Source organism: Rissa tridactyla, chromosome Z, assembly GCF_028500815.1.
Source record: "Rissa tridactyla isolate bRisTri1 chromosome Z, bRisTri1.patW.cur.20221130, whole genome shotgun sequence".
Lineage (NCBI taxonomy): Eukaryota > Metazoa > Chordata > Aves > Charadriiformes > Laridae > Rissa > Rissa tridactyla.
The window spans coordinates 87,627,539-87,653,335 of NC_071497.1; the positions used below are offsets into that span (position 1 = coordinate 87,627,539).

The following is a 25,797-nucleotide window of genomic DNA, read 5'->3' on the forward strand; positions in this document are numbered from 1 at the left end:
GTGCTAGAGGTAGGTCAGTGGTGGTGTGAGAAGAGGAAACGGACAGACTTCACACACCTTCTCTTTCCATTCCTGTTTTCTCCTACCCAAAGAGAACTTGAGATACCCATTTTGCAAAAAAATAAGAACAGAAATGGAGGAGTTAGACTGCAAGATGAGGTTTCTAAGGAGTCATAAACTACAAGTAATTCTATTTTGGCTGTCAGAAAAACCCTGTGGAAATTTGTTTAAGAAAACAAAACAAAAATTTGCAGAGCTGTCTTTACTTAATTATACCTATTGCAGGGTGAAAGCGTTCGTCTTTTAACAGATCAGATAAGAAGGATCCGTAATCAGGTGTAGGATCTGGTAGAAAAGAGGACAAGACAGTTATCAATGTTTTGAAAATGGTGGTAACATGCTTACAGTTGTAAAACAACTCAGGCTTCTTTTCATAGAATGATAGAATTGGTAGGGTTGGAAGGGACCTTAAAGATCATCTAGTTCCAACCCCCCTGCCATGGGCAGGGACATCTCCCACTAGATCAGGTTGCTCAGAGCCCCATCCACCCTGGCCTTAAAAACTTCCACTTCTCTGGGCAACCTGTTCCAGTGTCTCACCACCCTCATGGTGGAGAACTTCTTCCTAACATCCAGTCTGAATCGTCCTATCTCTAGTTTTAATCCATTCCCTCTAGTCCTACCATTACCCGACATCCTAAAAAGTCCCTCCCCAGCTTTCTTATAGGTCCCCTTAAGATACTGGCAGGCCACTGTAAGGTCTCCTCGGAGCCTTCTTTTCTCCAGACTGAACAACCCCAACTCTCTCAGTCTGTCCCCATAGAAGAGGTGCTCCAGCCCTCTGATCATCCTCGTGGCCCTTCTCTGGGCACGCTCCAGCACGCCTATATCTCTCTTGTAGTATGGGCTCCAGAATTGGACGCAGTACTCCAGGTGGGGTCTCACGAGAGTGGAGTAGAGGGGGAGAATCACCTCCCTCGACCTGCTGGCCATGCTTCTCCTGGTGCAGCCCAGGATACGATTGGCTTTCTGGGCTGCTAGTGCACACTGAGGGCTCATGTGGAGCCTCTCGTCCACGAGCACCGCCAAGTCCTTTTCTTCAGGGGGATATCTCACTTGTTGGTTTGGCATGGCTTGGTGATCCATAAGTGCAGAACTCGGCTAAGTGATAGGCACAAATAGCACTTTGCCATACCTCACGTTAAAGACTTTGAATAAGAGATTCCTCTGCAGAGATCTTGTGTTCCTAAGGCTCAAAACTTGAATCCATGGGCAAACCAATTGGAAAAAAGTTTTGTCTGTATGAATTAGCAGCAAAAAAGGCAGCATTAGTCTGGCTGCAACTGCATCTGTATTCTGTGCATGGCGATAAGTATCATCCTCGTGGCCTCTGGGGACTCCCAAATTGTTTTGTTTACCAGGAGAAGACAATGTGCGTACACGCGCACTGTAGGTCTGTCTCTGTGCCAGCTTACAGCAATACACTGTGAACGTCATGCAAGTGCTGTTCAGTATCTTCATGATATTTTCCACGACTTCCATCTTCTGCCACCCCAAATGTAATTTGCTGCCATTGCTTTCATTCCTGGGGTATGTGGTTTTGAACTTCCAAAATTTATGTGGAAGACACTCATGAATTGAAAAATTAAAAATATTGTAAACAATTACAACCAAACTGCACTTTTATTCAAATCAACAGAATACACCTGGTAATGCATCGACTTTGGTGGATTTATTGCTTGCTTGTTTCCAGCATTTGCTAGTTTAAAACAACTCTTGCAGGCAGTGTGTGGATTAACAGGCTTCTGTGGTATTTTAGAACTAGATGAGTAAGAGTAGAATGAGTGGAGGAATGGGTTAGTTAAATAATTTTTTATAATTTTGTAAATAGTCTAGCAATTATTCTAAAAGAATATCGTCTTTTGTGTGTAATACTGAACAGTATTTTGGATTAATAGTTGAGAAAGATTGGTGTTCAAGATTTTTTCCCTCCTTATAGCATCCAGATTTGTTTATAGCATCCTAATTGCACAGCTCGCATGAAAGTAGATCAAAGTCAAATGTGAACTGGTACCGTCTGCTGGGGGGACGGGCCACAGAGGCAGCCTGGTAAATCCCCACCACTAGCTGAGGTTTGTGTAGCTTCTTACCCTGTCCCAGTTCCAGAATGTTCCACCTGACCGTGGTGTGAGCCGGACTGTGCTCTGCATCAGCAGCCTATGGGCAGTGGTTTCACAAGCTTCCGTGGCTTGTTCCGTTCGATGGTGCACTCTGAAAATGCATTTCGATATTGTCGTAAGTGGGCAGTAAGGCAAGGGAACGGGAGCAGGTCTGAATGCTAATAAATGGTTTAAATCTGTTTTACTGTGAGGGCGGTGAAATGCTGGAGCATGTTGCCTTGAGAGGTTTTGGCGTCTCCGTCTTTGGAAGCACTCAGCACCTGACTGGGCAGGGTCCTGAAGGTCCTGCGGTAGCTGCCCCTGCTTTGCGCAGGGAGGTTGGAGTTCCAGAGGTCGCCTTCAACCTCAGCTATTCTGAGATTGGGAGAAATGCCCGTAGAAAACTTTTTTGGGCAAGTAAAGAGTGAATTCTGAAATTCTCCTGAAACTCGCAACAGCGAGGTTAGTGCATTGAGTGGGAAAAAAAAAAGTGAAAAAATTTAAGACTTGAAATACTGGGCTAACACCCTCCACAGCTTTTTTGAGGGGGAAGAGGGAGGTACAATGTTCTCTTAGAAAACCAGAAGTGCAAATTCAGATTTCTCTTGCTCATTGAGGCCTGTGCATGGAGGGAAATTGGATTTTTCTTTTTTCTTTTTTTTTTTTTTTTAAAGGCAGATAGGTACAGTGTATATAATGTTGCAATATCAGATTGGTTGGTATAAATTTTAACTGTAAAACACCCCATACTTCACAAAGACGTTTACATAAGGACTGGCATGACCTTATTGATACTATGGATTGTAAATAAGACCTTTATCCTAAGAAATCAAAATGCTGTGTATTATGAAAGTTGTATTTCTGGAAGCAGGAATCTACCTGAGTTTTGCGACAGTAACAAGTCATGGGACCTTTGGTATGCGAAAAGGAACCTGTATTTTATGTGACTGTGATAGACGTTGCTGATTGTGGTTAAAGTGGCCTCTTGCGTATCGTATTTGCCCGCTGTGTGTTTCAAACCACACCGAGTTGTGATTCGAGATGTGGTTCTCGTTTCCTGAAGAAGGTTTGGTGGTTGAATTAGCATACTGCGTTTGCCTGTCTTTCAGATACTTAGCTTTCAAAGTAAGTAATCAGTAGGTTTAGTCAGGCATAATTACTAATACATGTTGAATAACTAATGAACTGCACATAATCTGTGTATTAGGCTGATGTTTGCCTAATGTTAGGATACATACTACTGTAATGCTGATTGAATCACTTCAGTCTCTACCTGATGAAATTTCTTGGCATAACAATACAGAAACTAAAAAAACCCCAAAATATGCTTTTATGCTCATTAGGCTGGTATTACTCCCCGTGTAGGCATTTTATTCCAGAATGAGGATGATGTTATTTAGGCATCACTACTCATGTTTTTGGAAGTGGGGTAATTATACCAGATTATCAGAATTTTGTTCTGGAATAGTGTGTCTAACTGGGAATTTATACCAGTCTAACTTTAACAGAATAATTGTTATATATGGTTACACCAGAAGTATTCTTCCAGAATCAAGACATTACCATGTGCTAGGCACTGAAAAGTGGTGTCTCAATGCTCTTGTTTTCACAGTACTGAAGAGAACTGATTTTCTTTGAATAACATACAAAAGAAAAGTTCTCTGCCCTAAAGAGTGAACAGTCCACAACTGTACATAGTACAAACGGAGGTAAAAACTGTAGGGAGAGTTTAGGGGAGGTAAAGGAATGTAGTCGCAAGAACATAAGTTCCATAGGTAGGTGAAAATTAAAGTTGGGGTTTTTTCCTATTTCCTTAAATAATAAACAGACTTGCTGCCGAGAGAAGCTTGAGTTGAGTAGTTGTTTGAACAAAAGCATGGAGTTACGTATTTTAAGTATAGACAGTTACATGGGATTTGAAGGCAGAGGGTAGGAGTTTAATATGGTAGAAAAGACAGTAGAAAAGATGGCGCTAGTACAGGGAGTTAAAGCAATTGCATAGAGTCCCTAGACTTATGGTTGAGCAACAGAGATTTGGACGAGCCGGAGGGCGAGTATCAAGGTGAAAAAGTTGGTCAGTTCTTTAAAGATTAATGATGAAATAGAAGAATAAAAATTGAGCATGTAAGGCCATGCTTGTGATTCAGAAACAGTAGTTAGCAGCCTTCATGTGTAGAGAATATTAATTGGAAAAGTATTGGAAAGGGAGGAGGATTTTTTGTCATTGCTAGGCCAGGAAAGCCTGAGTCGTTCTTGCACCTGAGGGACAAAAATCAGAGTTCTGAGCGCTTTGGAGATGGGACCTGTCTGGGAGCTGCCAGATGATTCCGTTTTCTTGTCTTCATTGGGCTGTTGAGCTTCCCCAAAACGAGTCTGTTTTGAGTGTTTACAATTGCTCAGCTTTAGACCAAAAAGTACCTTTTCATTTCAGTACCAATTTATAGGCAGCTTGATCTTTCTTGCGGAGAAAGACAGCCCCGTCTGCAGCTGTCCTGAAGCCCAAGCTACAAGATAAATCATATTTGGAAAGTGAGAAGAAAGGTTTTCTTCTGTGTGTTTACCTTGTCCCCTCTCCCTTGGCAGAGTACTTGAAAGGGTGGGTTCGTTTGGTTTTCCTCATAGGGCTGGAGTTCCTCCACCTGCAACGAGTATAGATACAAGGCTTGAGGAGTGACAAAAATTCCATGTGGTAAAACAGAACTGCTTTTTTTATTATTTCAGAAGCAGCTATTTACTTCTAAGCCCTAATACTTCTTTGGTTGATATTTATGTCATTGCATATTTGAGCCTTCCTCGCATCTACACAAATACTTGCTGTAAGAAGGCAGTATTTCAGAATGGTCTCTGGAATCCCTGGTAGTAGGGCAGAAGCTCCCACATGCACTACATCTTGCAGATGTTTTCCCCTTTTTCTGGAGATCAGCCTTTTCAAGTCTTGGAATACATCTGTAGGCTTTCTATCTTAACAGCTGGGATATGGAGGCCCCCAAAGATTTACAAGAATTTAACTATTTCTCATGGGTGTAGCATCGAATTCTTGGCCTGCTTGCTTCTTCCACTGTCAGTAGAGAGTTCTCGTGGGCTGGCTCGTGTTTTGACATAATGAGCCAAGTGGGTGCTTCACTGGAATGTGTTATCAGATGAGCTGGAGTGAAAAGGCTAACTGGGAGAAGTAAGATAGTGGAGCAGTCAAGGGGTGTCTTCCTTTGGCTAAAACCTGTGCCATTTTCTTCATGCTGTTCAGAGGAAGCTCCCATTTCAGGAGAGAATAACATAGAAGGTAGAATAACGTATTCTCAAAGAGAGAATAACGTAGAAGGTCATGCACGCGTGCTTTGAACAAAGCATGAGCACAAACAAACCAATCTTGATTTATCCTCCAGAACTTAATCCGCACTTTACGTTTCAGTAAGATATTGATACGCGTAGGGCTGGATGTTGTCACTGAAGGGATCAATGGCAATCATGGAGTAAGTATATTCAGAATCCGCTCCCTTAAGTTTTTAAGACTCTGTAGTATCTTTCCAGAAGCCCTCTTGTCCCCCCATCAAAGAAGCAGAACCCAGAAGCATTGCACCTCACTGCTCTGTGGCTCTCTAGCTGTGTAATTCCTACCAGACATACTCAGAATTTTTTTCCTTTTTACTTACTTTTATTGTTGAATAATCAGTAAGCGAAGTAACAGTTGAATTTTTAAAGGAACTGGTTTTCTTTAATAACTTTTCTTAAGTAATTCAAGTGTCCTAAAGGTTACAGATCTTACGACAAAGATGATGATAGGTTTTTCGTGGCATTTTCGTGATAAACATCAGCAGACGGCCGGGTGGAGAGGCAGGAAATGGAACTAGTCCATGGGAAGGAAAAGGAAAGTTACAAAAGGAGACTGAAAATGACATAGTACTTTGGACAGGGTCAGTAGATCTAAGAACTGACTCTTCATATGAGTACCCACAGAATTAGGAGTGCTTAATTTCTTGTATCTTCTATCCATTGTTCTTCGTAATGCTGTAAGTCAGCATTCCCCTGTTTTGGGGTGAATTTTGTTTCTATTGTTCAGAAACTAAAAATGGAAAAAATTCTATTTGGGACAAAGATGTGTGAGGAGGTGGGTGACTTGCAGGTTGTTTCTTTAAATATGTCTTTGTTTGTTTAGTCTGAGGAATGTGTCCTTGATTACACACCTTGTGGACTGTTCCTCAGTTTGATTCTGAAGATCATCTTAATGGCATCCCTCTGATGCTAGATTTTTACACCTTGCTGTGTCTCTTTGGAGGCACTGAGCTTTGCTCTCAGCACTTAGAAGCAGTTCTCAAAGAAATTCCATTTCCTGGAAAATCACGATTTCCTAGGGAACCGGGAACTTGCCTCATTTCCTGTTCTGAAGTATTTACAGGCACCATGTTGGCCCAGAGAAGGAATAGACTAACAGCTTGTCTGGCAGCCAAGGTGTCGGTTGATTTGGATCTTGGATAAAAGGCGGAGTTTTTTCCTTAAGGGAAGAAGTTACTGAAAGGTTTTCGGGGGAAAAAGGAGGAACGTGGCTTCAGAGTCCTGGCAGTTGTGGTGGAAGCACAGTTTGTATACTGAACCTTGAAACAGGGAGGAAGAGATGAATAAAATGGCCAGGCTACAACTTTGCTTACTTGTTTATCAAGCCTGGCAATGTCTTTTGTCCCTTTTTGTTTGACTTAGATTGCTTTAGAAGTTTGAAGAATGGGAGAGATTCTTCATAAGGGCAGCAGCAACTCTGGGTCCCCCATATAGAAGGAACCATTGCGTTGTCATGCTCTGGTAGAGCACGGGAGTTGTTCCTGCTGCACACACTTGAAAGATGGTTGCAACTTTATGCACTGTGCTCTCTGTCAATTAATTTATGGTCTTAGCTCTGCAGACCTCTGAGTTCTTTTGAGATATTTTCCCGTTCCGAATTAGCCTCACCAGGTTTCTCGGTAAAAGACAAATGTATCTCCTCTGCTACACAGTTTTGCTCTTAAAGATGAAATGCTGCGTAAGTGGGCCTTTACTTAATTCACTGCTGTTGCTAAATGTTAATTAATCTCCAGTATATGTAATTAGAGGACGTTTCAGACTAGGAGGACTTTCTAGTTCTTTTTCAGTGTATATAATAACTGTAAAAAGACACCTACCAACAGAGGTACAATCAGAGTGCAAATAATTAGTATCTCAAATGAAGAAAAACTGTGTCAATTGAGGCTTTATTTGTGTGGTTTTACGTGGATTTTGTATGCTTTGGCCTCTGGAATCTTTTCCGTTTAATTCTTATAATAACTGTCTTTGTAATTTTGTTATTACACGTGTATGCATTTTTGTATTTATTAGATAACTGCCTTTGTAATTGCGGCCCTTTCACAGGATCCTGCAGTCCTCCAGGCAGAGGGCAGACTGAAGTCCAGGTCTGCAGCCCTGGGCTGAGTGTGATCATCATCTTGCTTTGGGGTAGGAGAGGCATCTGCTGCCACATGTGCTGAACGCAACGAGTTAGCTGCTGGTTATACTGCATGAGTTGAGCTCTACTGGTTACTTTTCTAGTCTCTTTTCTTAAATCTTTATGTTCATTTTATCCCAGTTACTAGTTTTAAATGCACGAGGGCTAGAAACTTGCTTTTGAACAAACAGATTTTAAAATTTTATAATTAAAACCACATACACAATAAAACTAGAATTACCAGCATTATGAAACAATCTTGTGTCTGATAAGTATAAATTATAACCATATGCTTTACAAAAGTAGTGAAGTCTTGATGATGAGCATTTACCATGACAGGCTACTATATGTTGTCGATTAAGCAAAGGAATTATGAGTTAATTAAGAGAGTAAATTCGTGAGTTGCAATGGAATACTCATAGCGAATCACATGCTGAGTTCAGCTCTGCAGAAGGACTTGGTGCAATGAAAAAGAGTTAATAAGTTAGACAAAGCAACAAAGCCGTTAAGTGGACCATGTAAACAATTTTCAGAACCGTTATATGTTTATATGAAGGTATTATGGGAAATGTCTGCGTGTATTCCGGTATCCTTGAAAAATTTTCCTCAGTTGCCTTTCTTAGAGTCCATAATGACTTCCAGCATTGATAAATATATACGTTTTACAAATTTTTGTCAAGCAAAGGGATTATACCATTTGAATAAACTGCATCTTTCTGAGGAACAGTTAGTGCTGCCTGTGTTGCTAATGATCTGCATAAAAATATGTATTTAAACATGTATGCATTTTGATTAGTTTTTCTTAGCATTGTTAGAGCTGAATTCAACAGTCAGCAGTAGTTTCTCTCCAGAGCTGGAGATGATGAGCTCAGGGGAGGAGGAAGTGAAGTTGTAGGATGCATCTCCGTTCGCAAGTGGCTTCCAGCAGACCTGCCCTGGGGCATGTAGCTTCTTGCTTACCTGAGCTCATGTGAGGAGCTTGGAGAGCGCTGTTGCAGGTAGTCACACCGTGGTTCTCTGACGGCCTTTGTTAATTGATACTGGCGGCAGAACATTGAGCTATGTAATAAGAACGTTTTCCAACCCTTTAGGGCCGATACAAAGGCAGGAGGACAGACAGGATGCTTCCTAAACGGGCACTTGCTAACAATAACACTTAATTTGGTTAATTATCTTTTCACATTGAATACTGACTTTAGCCTGATAATTACCGAACAATGAAAGTACATTAAAAACAGCTCTGTCACAACAATACAAGTCATACCTGTGCACAGTTACGAAAGAGGATGAAAAAATGTCTGTCTGTGCTTTCTGTAACTGATTTTTGTAGATCTCTGCGAGTGATTCTCCCACACATCTCTGCATATTATTGGAACGTCTGGAAAAAGGCAAATGTCATAGTGGGATTTAAATCTAAAAGTACACTCAAAGTTAATTTTTCTTTTTACACAGCACTTGTAAAGTTTCAGTTTTGAGTTACCTCTTTGGTTTGGGAATTGGAAGGAAAAAACCCAACAATAGAGGCCAGTGGCGAACTAAAAGAACAGGATCTGGAAAATGTTTTCTGTGAGGGGAAAAAAAAACCCCTAAAGATCTGGTGTTGGTTAGCCTAAAAAGGAGAAGATTGAAGAGAGATAATGGCCTTGCAGTAAAGTGCTGATGCAAAGAGGATGGGTGAATGGAACCATATGTAGTTCATTCAGATTGCATCAAGAAAGATTCAGATTATGCAGTAGGAAGCATGTAACGGAGCTGTGAATGACTGGAATAAATTACATCGGAGGTTGTAGAACCTCTGCTATGGGAGGTCTTTAAAGTAGGTGAGAGTGAGACACCTGTCAGGAATAGCGTAGATACAGCAGATCCGTCATTAGAGTTGCTGAAAAAAAGCATTGTGAACACCAGGAGACACTTATTCCATAATTCTTATAAAGCAATTTAATTTATAGAAAACAGCGCAACTGTTAGTAGAAGCACATTTGTTGCCATCTTCAAGAAGGCTCATCAGCTTGGTAATGCAAATGTCAAGGGAAATCTAGACTTAGGAGGAATTGCAAGTGCCTCATGTTATTTTCATGCAAGTCTAGGCATCCTGCTCTAGTCACGGTGAGCGTGGGAGAGGGTAGGAGGGGGTGTCGGAGCGGTGGCAGGAAGAAAGTCACTGAAGAGAAATTTGTGCCTAGAATGAAAAGACTAGGTTACAGTCTGTGAGGCTGATGGATTCCTAGAGCTCTTGGTCTAATAACTTGACTGTACACTTGCACTGGAATGCCGTTCTGTAATGTATAATTTCTGAAAATACTACTTCAGAAGTGAAATAACACCTTTTTACGTGGCATATGTGAACATAAGCTTATTTTGTGTAAAATTGTGCTATTAGAGCTTAAAATACTGAGATAATGGCTTTCTGCTTATTTTACAGATTTTCTTACCATCAAATACATGACCATGGGGGATATGAAGACCCCAGATTTCGATGACCTTCTTGCAGCCTTTGACATACCAGACATGGTTGATCCAAAAGCAGCTATTGAATCTGGACATGATGACCATGAAAGCCACATCAAACCAAATGCTCACCCAGATGAAGATTCTCACGCCCCATCGTCATCTGATGTCGGTGTGAGTGTCATTGTGAAAAATGTGCGTACTATTGATTCTTCCGAAGGAGTGGACAAGGACGGTCACCATTCCACAGGCAATGGCTTGCATAATGGCTTTCTAACGTCATCAGCTCTCGATAGTTACGGTAAAAATGAAGGGAAGGTGCTTAAAGATGATGGGTCAGCATCTGAGACTACACTGAAGGATTCAGCTTTCAACCAGTTTAGCCCAATATCAAGTGCTGAAGAATTTGATGATGATGAAAAAATTGAGGTGGATGACCCTCCGGATAAAGAGGAGATGCGTGCAAATTTCAGGGCAAATGTCTTGGCAGGATCTGTATCTCAGCAGGAATATGACAAACTAAAGGCACTTGGAGGGGAGAACTTGATTAAATCTGGAATCCCCGTTTCAAGTAGTATAGATAAAAATAAAGTTGCTAAACGAGAGACAGAGACAAATTCCATGAACTTAAGTGTCTATGAGCCTTTTAAAGCTCGAAAATCGGAGGACAAATTGCTAAAAGACAATTCTGAGAAGCTTCTTGAAAACAGGGTACTTGATGGAAAACTGAGCACAGAAAAAAGTGAAACAAATCTTGCCAGCATTTCACAGTCCAAAGCAAAGTCATCAGCAAAGCTTTCTTCGTGCATCGCTGCAATTGCAGCACTGAGTGCTAAAAAGGCAGCTACAGATAGCAGTAAAGATTTACAGTCTCATTCGGGAGAATCTTCTCCATTACCAAAAGACATGAGTGAAAGTCCCCGGGCTATTGAAAAATCACCTGAATCTCAGAGTCTCATTGATGGTGCTAAAAAGCCATCTGTCAAACCACCTGATAGTCCCAGAAGTGTATCGAGTGAAAACAGCAGCAAAGGGTCTCCGTCTTCTCCTGCGGGGTCAACACCAGCAATTCCTAAAGTTCGCATAAAAACCATCAAGACTTCTTCTGGGGAGATCAAGAGAACTGTTACCAGGGTGTTGCCAGAAGTTGATTTGGACTCTGGTAAAAAGCCAGAGCAGACGGCTTCTATGGTAACTTCCGTGACATCTCTCCTGTCCTCACCGACTTCTGCTGCTGTTCTTTCCTCTCCTCCTCGAGCTCCTCTCCAGTCCACAGTTGTCACCAATGCGGTTGCATCTGCAGAACTTGCACCAAAACAGGTCACTATCAAACCTGTGGCTACTGCCTTTCTCCCTGTTTCAGCAGTTAAAACAGCAGGTTCACAAGTTATTAATTTGAAGCTCGCTAACAATACTACAGTGAAAGCCACTGTAATCTCGGCTGCTTCGGTGCAGAGTGCCAGTAGCGCCATTATAAAAGCTGCCAATGCGATACAACAGCAGACGGTCGTGGTGCCAGCGTCGAGCCTCGCCAGTGCTAAACTTGTGCCAAAGACGGTCCATCTTGCCAACCTTAATCTTTTGCCTCAAGGTGCTCAAACCACCTCTGAACTCCGCCAAGTGCTAACGAAACCTCAGCAACAAATAAAGCAGGCAATAATTTCTGCAGCAGCCTCACAGCCTTCGAAAAAAGTGTCTCGAGTCCAGGTGGTGTCATCTCTACAAAGTTCTGTAGTGGAAGCGTTCAATAAGGTGCTGAGTAGTGTCAATCCCGTGCCAGTTTACATCCCAAACCTTAGTCCCCCTGCCAATGCCGGAATAACGTTACCAACACGAGGGTACAAGTGTTTGGAGTGTGGCGACTCCTTTGCTCTTGAGAAGAGCCTGACCCAGCATTACGACAGGAGGAGCGTGCGAATTGAAGTGACGTGTAATCATTGCACAAAGAATTTAGTTTTCTACAATAAGTGCAGTCTTCTTTCTCACGCTCGTGGGCACAAGGAGAAAGGAGTTGTAATGCAGTGTTCACACCTAATTCTAAAACCAGTCCCAGCAGATCAAATGATAGCATCTCCTTCCAGCAATACCGCGACGTCTATGCTTCAGAGCCCCGTGGGAGCTGGCACGCATGCAGTAACGAAGATACAGTCTGGCATAACTGGGACAGTCATATCGGCCCCAGCGAGTACGCCTGTCATCCCAGCTATGCCACTGGACGAAGATCCCTCCAAACTCTGTAGGCATAGTCTAAAGTGTTTGGAGTGTAATGAAGTTTTCCAAGATGAGACATCTCTCGCAACTCATTTCCAGCAGGCTGCAGACACAAGTGGACAAGTAGAGTATCCTATGTTTCAATTCCAATGTTTGATCTATAAGCCTAGGAGACTTTGGATATGGTTCTGCTTTCGTTTAGCTATTAATTATCCGAACCTCCGCGATTAAAAAGTATAAGCGAAAACCACAAAAAATCTTGCAAGCGCTTACGTAGCGAACGTCAACATATTTTAAATACAAGTTTTCTTAGGATTTTTTAAGGCCCTGAAGTCTGAAATTTACACTGCCTATTTTTGCTAAAATTTAGCATTAGCTTTCTTACAGCTGAACATTGTAATACTGAAATTAATAGTAGTCTTCACCAAGAATTTTTAATGATTCTTTCTGTGCTTTGGAATTGAAGTAACCTGTGGAACCCACTTAATTGGCACCCTCATTAGCAGCCCATCTGTTGAATCTGAATGATAGTTTTAAGTGATTCATTCTTGATTTGTCTTCAGTTTCTACTATTTCACGTAGCACCAGAAGTGAGGTAGGCATTCCTCTTACCTAGGGGGGCTCTAGGCAATGAATAAATGGCACACTGATTCTTTGGAAAGGATATGCATGCTGTTTTCTTCAAGTCTTTTGTAAACAGAAGTGAAAGTGGTGTTCACTGGCATGCATTTCTTCCTGTGTGACCGTTTGTTTATTTGTGTTGGTTTTCCTTTCCTCTTAACGATTGCTAATGGGTTAAATTTACAAAGCATTTTAAAATTCTTTACTAATGTATGTGGCCTAATCTGAAAGAAACACGTAATTCAATAAAAGCTAATAATAATCAGTGTGCGACGTATTTTATAATCCTCTAAGAGTTGAGATTGTTAATTAGAAGAGTTGGATTTCTGTTGGGGCGTGCCAATTAAAAGGGATTCTGATGTGTTTCAAAGCATTCAGTTGAGTTTGGTGTTGCAGCTCCTTGCTACGTGAGAAGCTGAAAACGTGCAAACGTGCTCAGATTTATCAAGACAGGAAAGCCCCAGGAATATTCTGGGAATCGCACAGCAGTATTCAGGATAAAGGTTTTTAAGTCCTGCAGTTAGGGAGAAATTCACTAGTCCTAGAAGCGCAGGCGGGTTCCTGTCAGGGTCTATTTACTAAGCTTAAGCCCTGTTCTGTGGCTGTGCGGCAGCTCCCTGCGCCCACACTACAGCAGTCATGTAAAGAGCTTTGCGTGGGGAAATAATCTGGATTATGTGGCTCTGCCTCAGCTCCACTTTACTAGTGGGCTAGCGGATTTAGGCGGAAATTGCCTGGATTCCCAGTGAATGCCATGTCTGTGAATTTCTGTTTGTAAGATACTACAGATGTGCCTGCCTAAAGAGAGTTTGTTTAAGCTTTTTGCCAGAAAGAAGTTATCATAATGTATTCTGTCCCTGGATCTTGCTGCAGTTTTGAACGGTATCTAGTGGCTGACCATGAGTATATTCTGCACCAGCTCTTGAATTACTTAATACTCAGTAACTGGTTTTTAGCTAACTGCTTTGCTGGTGCTTATCGGTGTTAGATTTGTCTTGGTTTTTTCCGTAATAGGTGCATTAGGTATCATTTAGCACGATAAGATCCAGTAGTCCTTGTGAAATCCCTGTTGTTCTTGGTACTTAAAATCCAGCAATTAAGAAGGCGCTAAGACAAAGCAAGCGCTTGAGAGACAGACAGATATACTGAGAATAGGTTGGGAGGGTGAGGTAAGGGTAAAATGAAAAAAAATAGCAAGGATAACAAGTGAGGTACTGGCTTTCTGGGGGGGTCTTTTTTTGCATGGACAGGGAAACTAAGCAGACTTGTAGAAACACCTTTTGCCCTTTGCTGCTACCTCTGTCTGGTGCTTTTGCCCTGTTGCTGCCGAGTTTGCTCTCTGCGTGTCCTGTTAGATACTGTTTGCCCCGCTGATTTACTGCGAGAAAGCAGCTGAGATCCTCATACAACGTCAAAATACACCTGCAGTTAGGGGGAGAGATCAGGAGGGGTGCACAGATGCTGCTGTTCAGGGAGGAAAGCTCATGAAGGTGCAGAAAACAGCACTGCCTACTGCCTACCAGTGTGCTCCTGTCTCTTGTCGGAAACTTGCTCTCTCCTAGGAGCTGATGGATGAGCAAGGCCTTAATACCTGCTTAGTAGGCCATGGATTTCCAGGGTTGTTGTTTTTTTTTAAAAAAAGCCTTGTTGCTGCAAAGCACTGGAGGAAAAGAGGCGATTTCATGTTGTTCCATTTTAAAAGAACACAATAAATGTCGTTTTAAATGTTCTTTGCGGAAGTATCCTCCTAAAAATGAATTAAATATTTTTCTTAGTCCTTTTCAGATATCCAGCAGCAGTTTTCAGTTCTGTGCAGGGTTTTTTTACGTTGCGTTTTATTGCTTACTGTGGTGGTGTAGCTATGCTGAAATGCCCACCATGGGAACTGTTTAACTGAACAGCTGCTTTAGCGAGAGCAATACGTCCTGCTTTCTCGATAAGTTATCTTTTTGTCTATCTTTTGTCCCAGGCATTGCTGCAAGGGTAGTGTTTGCTGAAGGAAGACTCTGTACAGGCATTTATTAATAAACATTTTGGTACTTTTTCATTATATGTTACCCCTTGAAAAGCTTGACAAGAAATACTCTTTGAGTTCTGTTTTCCTTCTTAGTGCTTGGCACTGGCTTTTTGTTGTAAAACTACCTTTATTATGGGGGGAGGAAGACAGGAAAGTTAGATGGAATTGATATTTTAATTTTGGAAGGAAGAAAGAATAAAAATAAACATTGGGTTTATGCAAACAAATAATAGGAAAAAAAGTTACTATTTGCAGCTTACTGTTCTTCCTAGTGCCCAGCTAATTGCTCTTGAAATGGAAATTGTGCACTGGTTTATGTTTTCAGTGAGTCTAAACAGTAAGTAGCTGTCACTTCTTGTTCTTAAACTCTTTTTACGAAGGCAGAATGTTTCTTTTAAAATAAACAATAGTAACACAGTCCTAGTGATTAAAAGATGTTCCCTATAAAGTTATTACCTCTCTGTAATATATTGCTTCAATCAATATTCCCGTTAAAGGGAATAGGACGAGTCACTCATAGGTTTCCTGGCTGAATAAAACCCTCATCGACTTCCTGGGGGGAAAAAAAATAGCAAACCTGAGCTAATTAATGTTAGTGTTCGTCTTATTTACAAATATAAGTGTATAGCTCCCATGGAAAGTACATAGCTCATTTCCCTTCATACTCATAGTTCTTGTGTATCTTTATTTTCCACCTCCACCATTTTTTCTTCTAACCCTTTTTTTTCTGAAACTTTGACTTTAAATGCAGGCAGGTGATGATTTTCACAAACTGTGTTTTATTTTGGTATGGGTTGGAATGAGAGAACTGGAAGTTAATGCCACCTTAACCCCAAAATAAAATGGTAAGCAAACATGCTGAATTTCAGAATTTCCCAGTAGATTCTTCTTGCTCGACTGTAATCAATTAAACAGTTTACTGTACTCATCAAAATAGCAAACCAGTGGCCTTAACAAGTAGCACTGTTGGCATTTGGTGTCGGTAGGAGTCACTAGCATTCCAGATAAATCTCTCAGGTGCTTGGTGCAAAGTCAGGGAGGTAACGCTTTGTTGGGGTTGGAATGTTGACGGCTCTTCTGTGTCCCCAGTTCCCTTAGAGCCCCTTCCAGTCCCTCAAGGGGCTCCAGGAAAGCTGGGGAGGGACTCTGGATCAGGGAGGGGAGCCATGTGAAAAAGGGCAATGATTTTAAATTGAAAGAGGGGAGATTGAGATGAGATCTGAGGAAGCAATCCTTTGGTGTGAGGGTGGTGAGCCCCTGGCCCAGGTTGCCCAGAGAAGCTGTGGCTGCCCCATCCCTGGAGGGGTTCAAGGCCAGGTTGGACGGAGCTTGGAGCAAGCTGGGCTGGTGGGAGGTGTCCCTGCCCAGGGCAGGGGGTGGCACTGGGTGGCCTTTAAGGTCCCTCCCAACCCAAACCGTTCTGTGGTTCTGTGATTTCCTTTTGTAGTGCTGCAGACCAAGGGTTTGGAAGGACTCTGAAAACCCTGTATGTTTCTGTTACTGGAATGAGAAGTTCTGTTTTGCTGTTTTCTTACCTAATCAAATAGTACTCCAGATTCTCCAGTATTATACTGCTGCTTCTTAATACATAAATGGCAAAAGGTACATTTTAGGAAAGGTACCGGAGCCAAGTAAACGTGAGGAGCACGTGTTAAGTAGAGCTGTGGTTAGTCAGGATTGTGCCTTTAAGCCTGAGCTGATGGCAAAGTTGACATCCCAGACCAGTTCTGTCAGTGCTGGAGAGCACGAGGCTGTGGTGCCCGCCATACTGTTCCGTCGGTTGAGGACGAACGATTGGCATTTCAAAGTGGATATTTATTCGTGTCTGAACAGAGTTTCGGACATACTGTGTCACAAAGGCTCTGGTCGGGGTGAGAGTTCCAAGTCCCTGCGGATCGTTAACCTCAGGCACGTGTGTCCATGCTACCTACTAATCCTTTGGGCTGGCGGTAGGGCTAATATTGAACGTGAATTTCAGTAATGGTAGATTTTCTCTGCTTAACTTCCTCTATTTGAACGTTTTGAGTTTCACCATCTTGCTGTGGTCAGGACGTTTGAGAACTGTGTTTGGATGGAGACCGTGTTCAGACAGTTCAGGCCACCCTGTTCACAGAGTAAACTGTGTGAAAATACGCTCCTTGCTCCTGTGTCTGTGACCACAAGATGTTTCATGTTAACATTTCTACTTAAAATTAGTGGTTTTGAAAAAAGTATTTGCATGCGCCCTCAAAAAAAAGCATTTAGATTAGGCTATTTTGGAAAAAGATTAAAAATGGAATGTACAGATTGTAATACAAAAATATACTTGTTCTTAGAATATCAGTAATACTGTATAAATGCTAAGGCAATTAAATTACTTTAGACATTGGTATTAAATAGCGTTCTATTAGGAAAAAAATAATAATTTTTTGCAGTGACTGTAAAGGCTTTTTCCTTCCGTCTTTGGAGTTAATGTCTGACTCCTACTGACTGAATGGGAACAGGGTACTTTTTTTACTGGCATAGTTGCTAATACCAGTAACTGAGGCTCCTGTGAAAGCTGTTTGTAATACTGTACTATTTCTTCCCTAATAGTAGCTTTGATTCTGCTGTTATATGGTCTGGATCTTACTGTTCTTAGATTTAAAGAAGAGTCGCCTGAATTGGAAGGGTGTGACTTTTTGTGAAGCACCTATCTTTTAGTAAGAAACTGTTTTACCCTGAGGAAAGGCGTTATTTCTTAATTATTTCAGGATTTCTTCATACATAGGTCAGTAAATACTTTATAACACAGCTCTGGAGAGCTTGTTTTGTTCCATATTCTTGCAAAATGTACGCATTGCTACATCTGCAAGACTTACGGATAACATTTCTAAAAAGACGCAAATCTCTGTTAAAAAGATACCCATGCCACAAAGGAGTCTTGGTTTTGTTTTTCAATCTTCCCAAGTCACTGGTGAGGTGGTTAAGTCCCAAATCATAAGAAATAATCATTTGAAAAGCCTTACAAAGCAAAGTCTGTGAAATGAAGTTGAGTTAAAGTCCTGTTCTGCTTGACTGGGAGACCACGAGTGTTTCTGTGGAAGGTGGTGAAGCAGCTTCCGTGATCAAAGCTAGACAGAAGTGTAGCTCTGTACTGGATGCCAGCTACCTGCCTACACGTTTTAGAGGTGCATTGTTGTAAATGAGACATTTTCTGGAACGCTTCTAGAGATTTGGCTCTTTGTGCCCTCCAGTGATGCAAAGTAACTGTGAGCAAAAGTGAAGCCTGTTTGCAGCTGGGTTGTATCCCATGCATTTCATCCCGAGAATGGCACAAAGCACCCAGAGAATTTCAGTGGTTCTGATGTGGCATATAGTCAACATGTAGCTTAAGATTTTTTTTTTTTTAATTATTTGTGTAACAAATTACAAGAAAAGAATTAGCTTAGTAAGTTACTCCTGTATGTAGAAAGATTGCCCTGCAAAGAAAAGTTTTGTAAACATTTTGCGTATCTCTAGTTTTTACTCAGCTGTACAGTATGTTGATATAGTGCAGGTGTTGTATTCTAGCCCGAGAAATGTGTTTTGAAAACATCTGCAAACTTTTGCCTGATAATACTCCATTTTATTGGTATTATGGATATTACCGTAAGAATTCATCAGGAGCAAGGATGAAAGAAAGTGTAGATAGTATATTTGGTGGGTTTGGTTTGGTTTTTTTTCACTTTGTGTGGTGCACTGAGTTAAAACCGTAAGGTTTGATGCTCAAGCTGTACTTAGGCCCCTTGCCCTATTACGGTAATCTTTGAGGCACCTTGGTAAGATTTATGTAAGCCAACATGCCCCTCCCGTGGTGAGTGGCACATGAAAGAGCGGCGTTGTGCCCGGGTGGCCCAGAGTGCCAGTGTGTCTGGTGGCCAGTGTCTGCCAGCTCTGTCCTGCCCGCTTGGTCAGTAGGGCCTGCAGTTAGTACTTGCCTGCTTCTCGTGGTTCCCATCGCAGTCCTAACGTCTAACCTTTTATTTGATGTATTACAGTGTTTGACACAAGACAGTGTGTATAGCTGAACCAAACCTTTTGTTTCATCTATTTTGGTTTATCGTTTAGAAGACATGCAATATCTGCCAGATGCTGCTTCCTAACCAGTGCAGTTTTGCATCACACCAGAGAATTCATCAGCATAAATCTCCATACACGTGTCCCGAATGTGGAGCAATCTGCAGATCTGTCCACTTCCAGACTCATGTCACTAAGAACTGCCTGCATTATACCCGAAGAGTTGGTTTTCGGTCAGTATAATGATTACTTTTGTTGTCAATTTATGTATAATTTATGCTTTTAAAAGTAATTTTCCATTTTCATAAGCATTGTTTATAGAATACAGCTTGATGGGTGTAAGGTTGTCACAGCAACAATGCTATTAGTATTACAGATTTTGGAATAAATGCCACATTGGGATTCTGCTTTGTTTTGGGCATCTGCTTTTGTATGTTATTGTATCGGAATATTAGCTAATCTCATCCAGCTGTAAAATGTCAGATTCAGGAGTTCATAGTTTATAAGGTCTAGATAATTCCGATTATTTTCTTAATTTCAGGTTCTTAAAATCCTTCTGAGTTTTCTCAAAACACTGGATTTTGGATTGTTCTCTCTGGTTGAACAGTCGTTTTCAGTATTTACTGCCAGGATTTATTGTCGAGATGCTGATGGGCGTACTGCACCTGTCTGGTTGCTGTCTTTTCTGTGGGAATTCAGAATTCCTCAGCTTTTCATTACTTGAAAATTACCTTTCTCATTCAAACAGCCTGGTCTTTTGGTTCTTTGTTACTCTTCAGTTTCCCCTTTGTACTTCTGTTTTCCGGTAATGGCAACTCACTGAGAAAATGGGGATCAGAGGCATTTCATGGAAGCGTTAAGTTTTGAAAGTGTTGAAAAATTGTTTCATCTTAGCCTTTGACTGGCACTGGATGGCAGGCAGCACAGCAAGAGATTGGAAGAGGGACCCGAGCAGCCCAGCTTTGCTCAGCCGTCCTCAAACATCTCCGCTTCATCCTGGCTGGCTGGAGAAGGACAATGTAAAATCTTACCAGTAGGCAGCTTCTTCCCTCGTCAGGTGCCACCAGTTCATTTACCAGGATGCTGTGAAATCTTCCACTAAGGGAAGAAAGCATTTTTACTGCACCAAGCCAGCTGCTGTGGCAGTCTGGTTTCAGGTTGAACCCATGGCCTGACACAGCTCTCAGCTCTCTGCATTTCTCTGGGTTGATCGTTTTTATTCTTTCCTCCCAAGCAGTAGTCTGTCTTGTCCTAAATTTCTCACATCTGCTGCCTCCACGCTGCTGCCTCCACGCTACTTCCCTTGCCTCCAGTCTGTGTCTTGGGGATTTGGACACGGGTAGAATCAGCTTCAGGGACTCCTGGCCTGCACCAGTAACATCAGAAGACTCATAAATCCTTCACTGTGAATCTAAGCTAAAGTTACTAAACTTTTCAATTTGTATCATAAACATCTCACATCACCCTAAGTCAGAATTTCTCTATATGGTGAGGCTAAACCAGAAATACCTAGGCAAAGAAAAGCACTATCTGGGAAAGTTGGTATCTCCCTTCTTAGACTCCTCAGCGTCTCCTGATGACCACGGTGCATTTGCTCGAGGAACAGCATGACCTGCCTTGGCTTTTCAGAGGCCCTCTGTGAGGGAGATCAGTTTCATTTCAGTGATTTAGGATAGTTGTCTGAACTAAATCCGTGGAAAATGTCAACCTTAAGTTTAATTGCAGCCTCCCAAGTTGAAAGCAAGAAAGCTGTTACAGCAGTCCAAGAAAGGAAGGCTCGGTCCTCGAGAGCTGTTTTAATACACCGTGCTGGATGCTGAGGATCATTTATTACGTGGCATCACTAGAGAATGAAGTCCGGGCAGGATGGGGTGGGGAGGCGAGAGATGACCCTGCTGTCTTGAGGTGACGCCTTACAGGAGGTCTGTTAATGCGAGGATCCTGCTCTGTACCACTATGAAGAAATGTTCATCGCTGTGAGCAGAGAAGATCTTAACACACCCAAAAAAGGACCATTTACTTTAGAAAATGCATTGGTAAGCAGAGACTAGGTAGATATAAACTTGATTAATAGTATTAAGAATGTAAATTAAGTGCTCGGAAAAGGAAGGATGACATTTCATAAAATTCAAAGGTGATACATTTTAAAAGGAAAACGGGATTCTTGAATGCAATGTATAACTATTTCCTGCTTTATTGCTATCATCATGGCATTAAAACTGTCAAAAAATGATTTGACGTTTATATGACAACAGTCATAGTGGAAGGGTGGAGGCCGCCTATGTTTGAACTTTAAAGCTCTTACTGCAGAACACTGGTCAATAAGAAATGTTTTCATTTGCCAGGTTATTTTGTAATTGCTTATCGCAGTATGCTCTTGGACTTACTCGGTAGCACTTAGTACTGGAGATATATGGTGCTAAAAGGGACCATTGTGTATAGAAATTCTTATGTACTAATATTAATTCAATTTTTTAATCATTTCATTTTAGAATAGATGCGGAAAGGTCACAAATTTTCGACACAGCAGAAGTATGTTTTTGAAAAATATTTTCAGAATTCCAATCTGATAAATTGATCTGATTGTAGAGATTTGGTTTGGTTGTCCTGAGTTTAAATTACTCTTTTATTTGTTTTTAAATCCAAGCGCTGATTTGATTACATGTACAGAAAATCATTACCAGTTTGTCTTCATTAAATCTAAACAAGGGAAATGCTGGAAATGTTTTCCTTACTGGTTTTCCGTTTTGGTGGTAGTTTCTAAATTGCTGTGGCGTACCTTATACAATCCAGTGCATGTGATAAAAATGCATTTTGTGAAATCTCTTTACAAATTTGCAGAGGATGTAAGCATTCTCTTTACAATCAGTAGAGTATTCCTTTGTCGACCCTTCTATCTGTTTTGTTGTAATGCCATAAAAACATGTTCTGACTTCGTATCTCTTAGATTTTCAAATTAAATTTGGGAAATTTCTTTTTTCTTACTTTCTGATACTCAAATCTCTGTTTATGTTGATTCTTACTGAGTTTTTTAAATTGACAGAATAACGTAGTTTTACCCCGTTGTGTATATGTATGTTTATCTCTTCCACTTGCTTGAAAATCGGTGTTTATTCCGTTTCTTTCAGTACTGCGTGGAGCGAGGCTGAACTGACTCTTTTCCACTCTCTTGCAGCTGCGTGCATTGCAATGTCGTTTACTCTGATGTGGCGGCACTCAAGTCTCATATCCAAGGTTCTCACTGTGAAGTCTTTTACAAGTGTCCTATCTGTCCCATGGCATTTAAATCTGCTCCCAGCACACACTCCCATGCCTACACACAACACCCGGGTATCAAGATAGGCGAACCAAAGTAAGCAAAATTAATCTTCTACTGCACTTGCCTGCATTTTAGTAACTTGTGAAATTGCATTCTGCCCTATGCTTATAATCTTAAATGTTGCATACCATACAACCAACAGTTTCTCATCCTGTTGGTGACGGGTGGAGTTCATGTCATGCTTTCATGAGTTTTTAGCTGGCAGTTTATTTGGCAAAGGTTAAATTTCTATGAACATAGCAATAGCAGTTCTTCAAACGCTGTGCGCTACAAGAGAGTAATACAGTAATTACAGAAATGGTTTGGACAGGCAGCTAGTGTGTTGCTCCTTCTTATCTTTTCATTTACTTAGCTCGTCTGCATTTTTGCTGTGAATTAGAATAATGGCATGCCAAAAAGAACAGCCAAGACTCATCAGTGCTTATGCAGTGATTTTCATAACAGCTGGTTGAAAAGGTGTGAAAAAGTTACTTCCTTTTTTTTTTTTCCTGTTATGTGCTCACAGACAGTCAGCTGGGTGAATTGGGAAAACTGTTTCTCCCGGTGCATCAGCTCGTGGGGGAGTGGGTGCGTGCTTGTGGGAGATGGTGTTGGAAGCAGCAGTCGTCGTCTCAGGGCTGACCTCGGGCCATTCTGTTGGGCTACAGCCGCCTGCTGTACCCGTTCGTTGGGTCACCACCACCCGCTCGCTTTCCCTGTAGGATCTCTCCTCCTCTGTCTGTCTGCCACATTTTTCTTCATGGAAGCCGTAGGGTTTGGGAGTTGTGAGCTGGGCTGTTGCTCTCCTAAGACGGTCGTGTCTGAAGGAGGGCAATGCCAGTGCGTGAGAGGTGCCAGCCTTTAGACCTTTTGCAGCCTTGCCCCTCCAAATCAAAATAGATGCCTTCGTAGAGCTCTTTATATAAGCTTTTTTCCGACGCGTAATCTTTTTTTTTTCCGGATTAAAGCAGAGCTGATTCCATTTTGTAGCTAGGAAAGTTGTGCATAAGCACGGTGTTTTGCTGAAGATGGTAACACGGGGCACAATTAGGAGCTGGGCTGCAGAGTCTTTGTTTGTAAGGTGTTGGACATCAAGGCCTCCGCTGAAGGCAGTGCTTCAAATGAAATCAGGCTTCAGATCCCATTGGTCTTGGCCTGATCCCTTCTCGTGGCAGAGCTTTTTCTTCTGTCTTCTTTCCCCGCTGTTGGTACGAGTGCCGTACTCAGAGTAAACACCCCTGTATTGAACTCCGTGCTGTTTCTCTGGGGCACGCAGAGCACACTGGTGCATTTTAACAACTTGCAGGCTCAAGAAAATAGAAGGCAGATGAGGGAAACAAGGTCCTATGTAATGTAATAACCAGATTTCAGGAGAATTTAGTTTATCACTGTTTCTTCTAACATATTTACAGGAGATACATTCTTTAGGGTGTTTAAACCTAAATTAAATCAAAATGGCAATGAACTTACTTTGTCTGATACCAAATTAAGACATTTCCACCCAGTGAGAAATGGTACCTTGTTTTAATTCAGGATGGTGTCTTCGGTGAGGGGCTCCAAAATACCAGCACTTCATGTAAAACTTGTTTCAGATTCCCCTAAGTTTCATTAGAGAAGACCGAAAGACTGAGGTCACCGTTTGTGTAAGATACTTCACATATGAAAAGTGCAGAAGATTTCTTGTACTGTGCTTGGATCTGCTGAACTGTTTCTGATCAACTTTTTGAATTAAGTATTTTGCATTAGTTTTCTTTCCATATAGATGTGCTTACAATTGTATTCTTTTATGAATTTATTTTGGTTATAAAAAGACAAATAAAATTTTATGCAGTACTGTTGTATTGTAATAAATCGTAGAATTCATAGTTGCATGCTTCTCTTAAGAAGGGGTGCGTTCTTTCAGTTTGCTGGTTTTAATGAGGATGCTGTCTTAAATGCACGCAGAGTGACTAGTAGGATTTTTCCCGTCTTTGCAGTGTTTGGAGCTCTCTGTTTCCATTCCACAAGCATCTGTAGGTAGCACGGTGTTGCCACCAATTGACTGCGCTTGCACCATTTAATGAGGTCTATTTCAAGCTATCAGGACCTGTGGTTCCCCTCAGAGTTACCTACATGTATTTCTGCTACTTAGTAGCAATTTAAAAAGGAAATGTTTGTGTTTAAATTAGTTTCTGAGGATGTTGGTCACATATCTTGGTCAAGTTGACATCAAATGTTTGTGACATTGCTGAAATTGTGGCTTATCTGCTGCAATGTTCTGTGTTAAAATCGCAGAACAGCCCCGGTTGGAAGGGACCTTGGAGATCATCGGGTCCAGCCTTTTGTGGGAAGGGGAGCCGAGGTGAGGTTGTCTAGTGCCCCGTCCAACCCCATCTTGAAAGACTCCACCACCTCCCTGAGAGGTTCTTCCTGTGAGCGACTGTTCTCACTGCAAAAAATTTCTTGTATCAAGATGAAACCTCTCCTGGTGCAACTTGTACCCATTGCCCCTTGTCTTCTCCCTGCGTCTCCTTGTGAAGAGGGACCTTCTGTCTGCTTTGTAGCTGCCCCTTAAGTGCTGGAGCGCTGTGATGAGGTCCCCATGAGCCTTCTCCAGGGACAAGAGACCCAAGTCCTTCAGTCTTTCCTTGTGGGGCAGGTTCTCCAGCCCCTTGATCATCTTGGTGGCCTTCCTTTGGACCCTCTCCAGTCCATCCCTGTCTTTCTTGAGTTGTGGGGGCCAGAACCGGACACAGTGGCCCAGCTGTGGCCTCACCCGCGCTGAGTAGAGCTGTTGTGTTTGAGGAAATACATTCACATTTGACCAGCCTGCTGCTGCTGGTTTATCTGTATCATATTACCTAGCATCCGGTTTGCGCGTGACTGGTGTACGTTTGAAAGCTTACCAAATTCATTACTGAAAAGAAGGATTGTAATATAGTCATATAATTACTATAGATACGACCACATAAGCTCAGTTACATTTTTGTTCTTCTAAGTATACTTTTTAAAGCAAATGAAAAGAAGGGTACGGTAGCCTTCTGTGTTTGGAAACATGAAGCTTTTGAGTTTTCATTGTGTGTATACAAGGTGTCTGACCCTTGAACGTGAGTCTCAGACCTCCCCGGGTTGGCAGATGTGGAGCCAGGCTTCCAGGTGTTCCTCTGGCCATCGCAGAGGTGCAGCCCGAAGCACGTCCCGGCGTAGCAGCGCGTCGGGGGGCTGGGGAGGTCCTGTGGGTGGGCTGGGGACGGTCCAGCCTGAGGGACTCTGCGCTGGTTGAGGGGAACGGGGCTCACTGGGTAAATGGCTGCGTGCCTCTGGCAGTTACTGGAACTGTGTGACTGATTTCATTGCAAATGGTTGTTTCAGAACAGCTACAGTAAACTATTTGCTGTATGAAAAATGAAGTTTATGTGCAGCGATTCTCGGTGGGATGAAATTAGATCATTTTAATACAGGGAAATGGATGGCTGTCTTGTCTTTCGACTTAGCTGTGCTACAGGAGAGAGCTGCACAAACATGCTCCGTGGGTTTTATGGGGAACCAAAGCTTATACGTGATTTTCTTTTGTCAGTAAACAGTGTAATTTCATAGGAAT

At 41.9% G+C, this 25,797-nt stretch overlaps 1 protein-coding gene across 21 annotated transcripts in view; it reads left to right on the forward strand.

The window, feature by feature from the left end:
- The window catches only part of LOC128902668 (zinc finger protein 532), a 48,306-nt gene that overhangs the window by 5,510 nt on the left and 16,999 nt on the right, over positions 1–25,797 (forward strand). For 18 of the 21 annotated variants that reach the window (XR_008463855.1, XR_008463856.1, XM_054186051.1 and 15 more), the window contains 3 exons: positions 10,028–12,387; positions 18,971–19,152; positions 22,095–22,271. Coding sequence is in view for 19 of the 21 variants with exons in the window: in XM_054186051.1 (XP_054042026.1) it covers positions 10,028–12,387; positions 18,971–19,152; positions 22,095–22,271 (2,719 nt within the window). In the remaining 2 variants the exon portion in view is untranslated. Of the gene's footprint in view, positions 1–7,355; positions 7,617–10,027; positions 12,388–18,970; positions 19,153–22,094; positions 22,272–25,797 lie in introns of those variants that run through there. The other 3 variants (XM_054186064.1, XM_054186047.1, XM_054186063.1) reach the window with 3 other exon arrangements.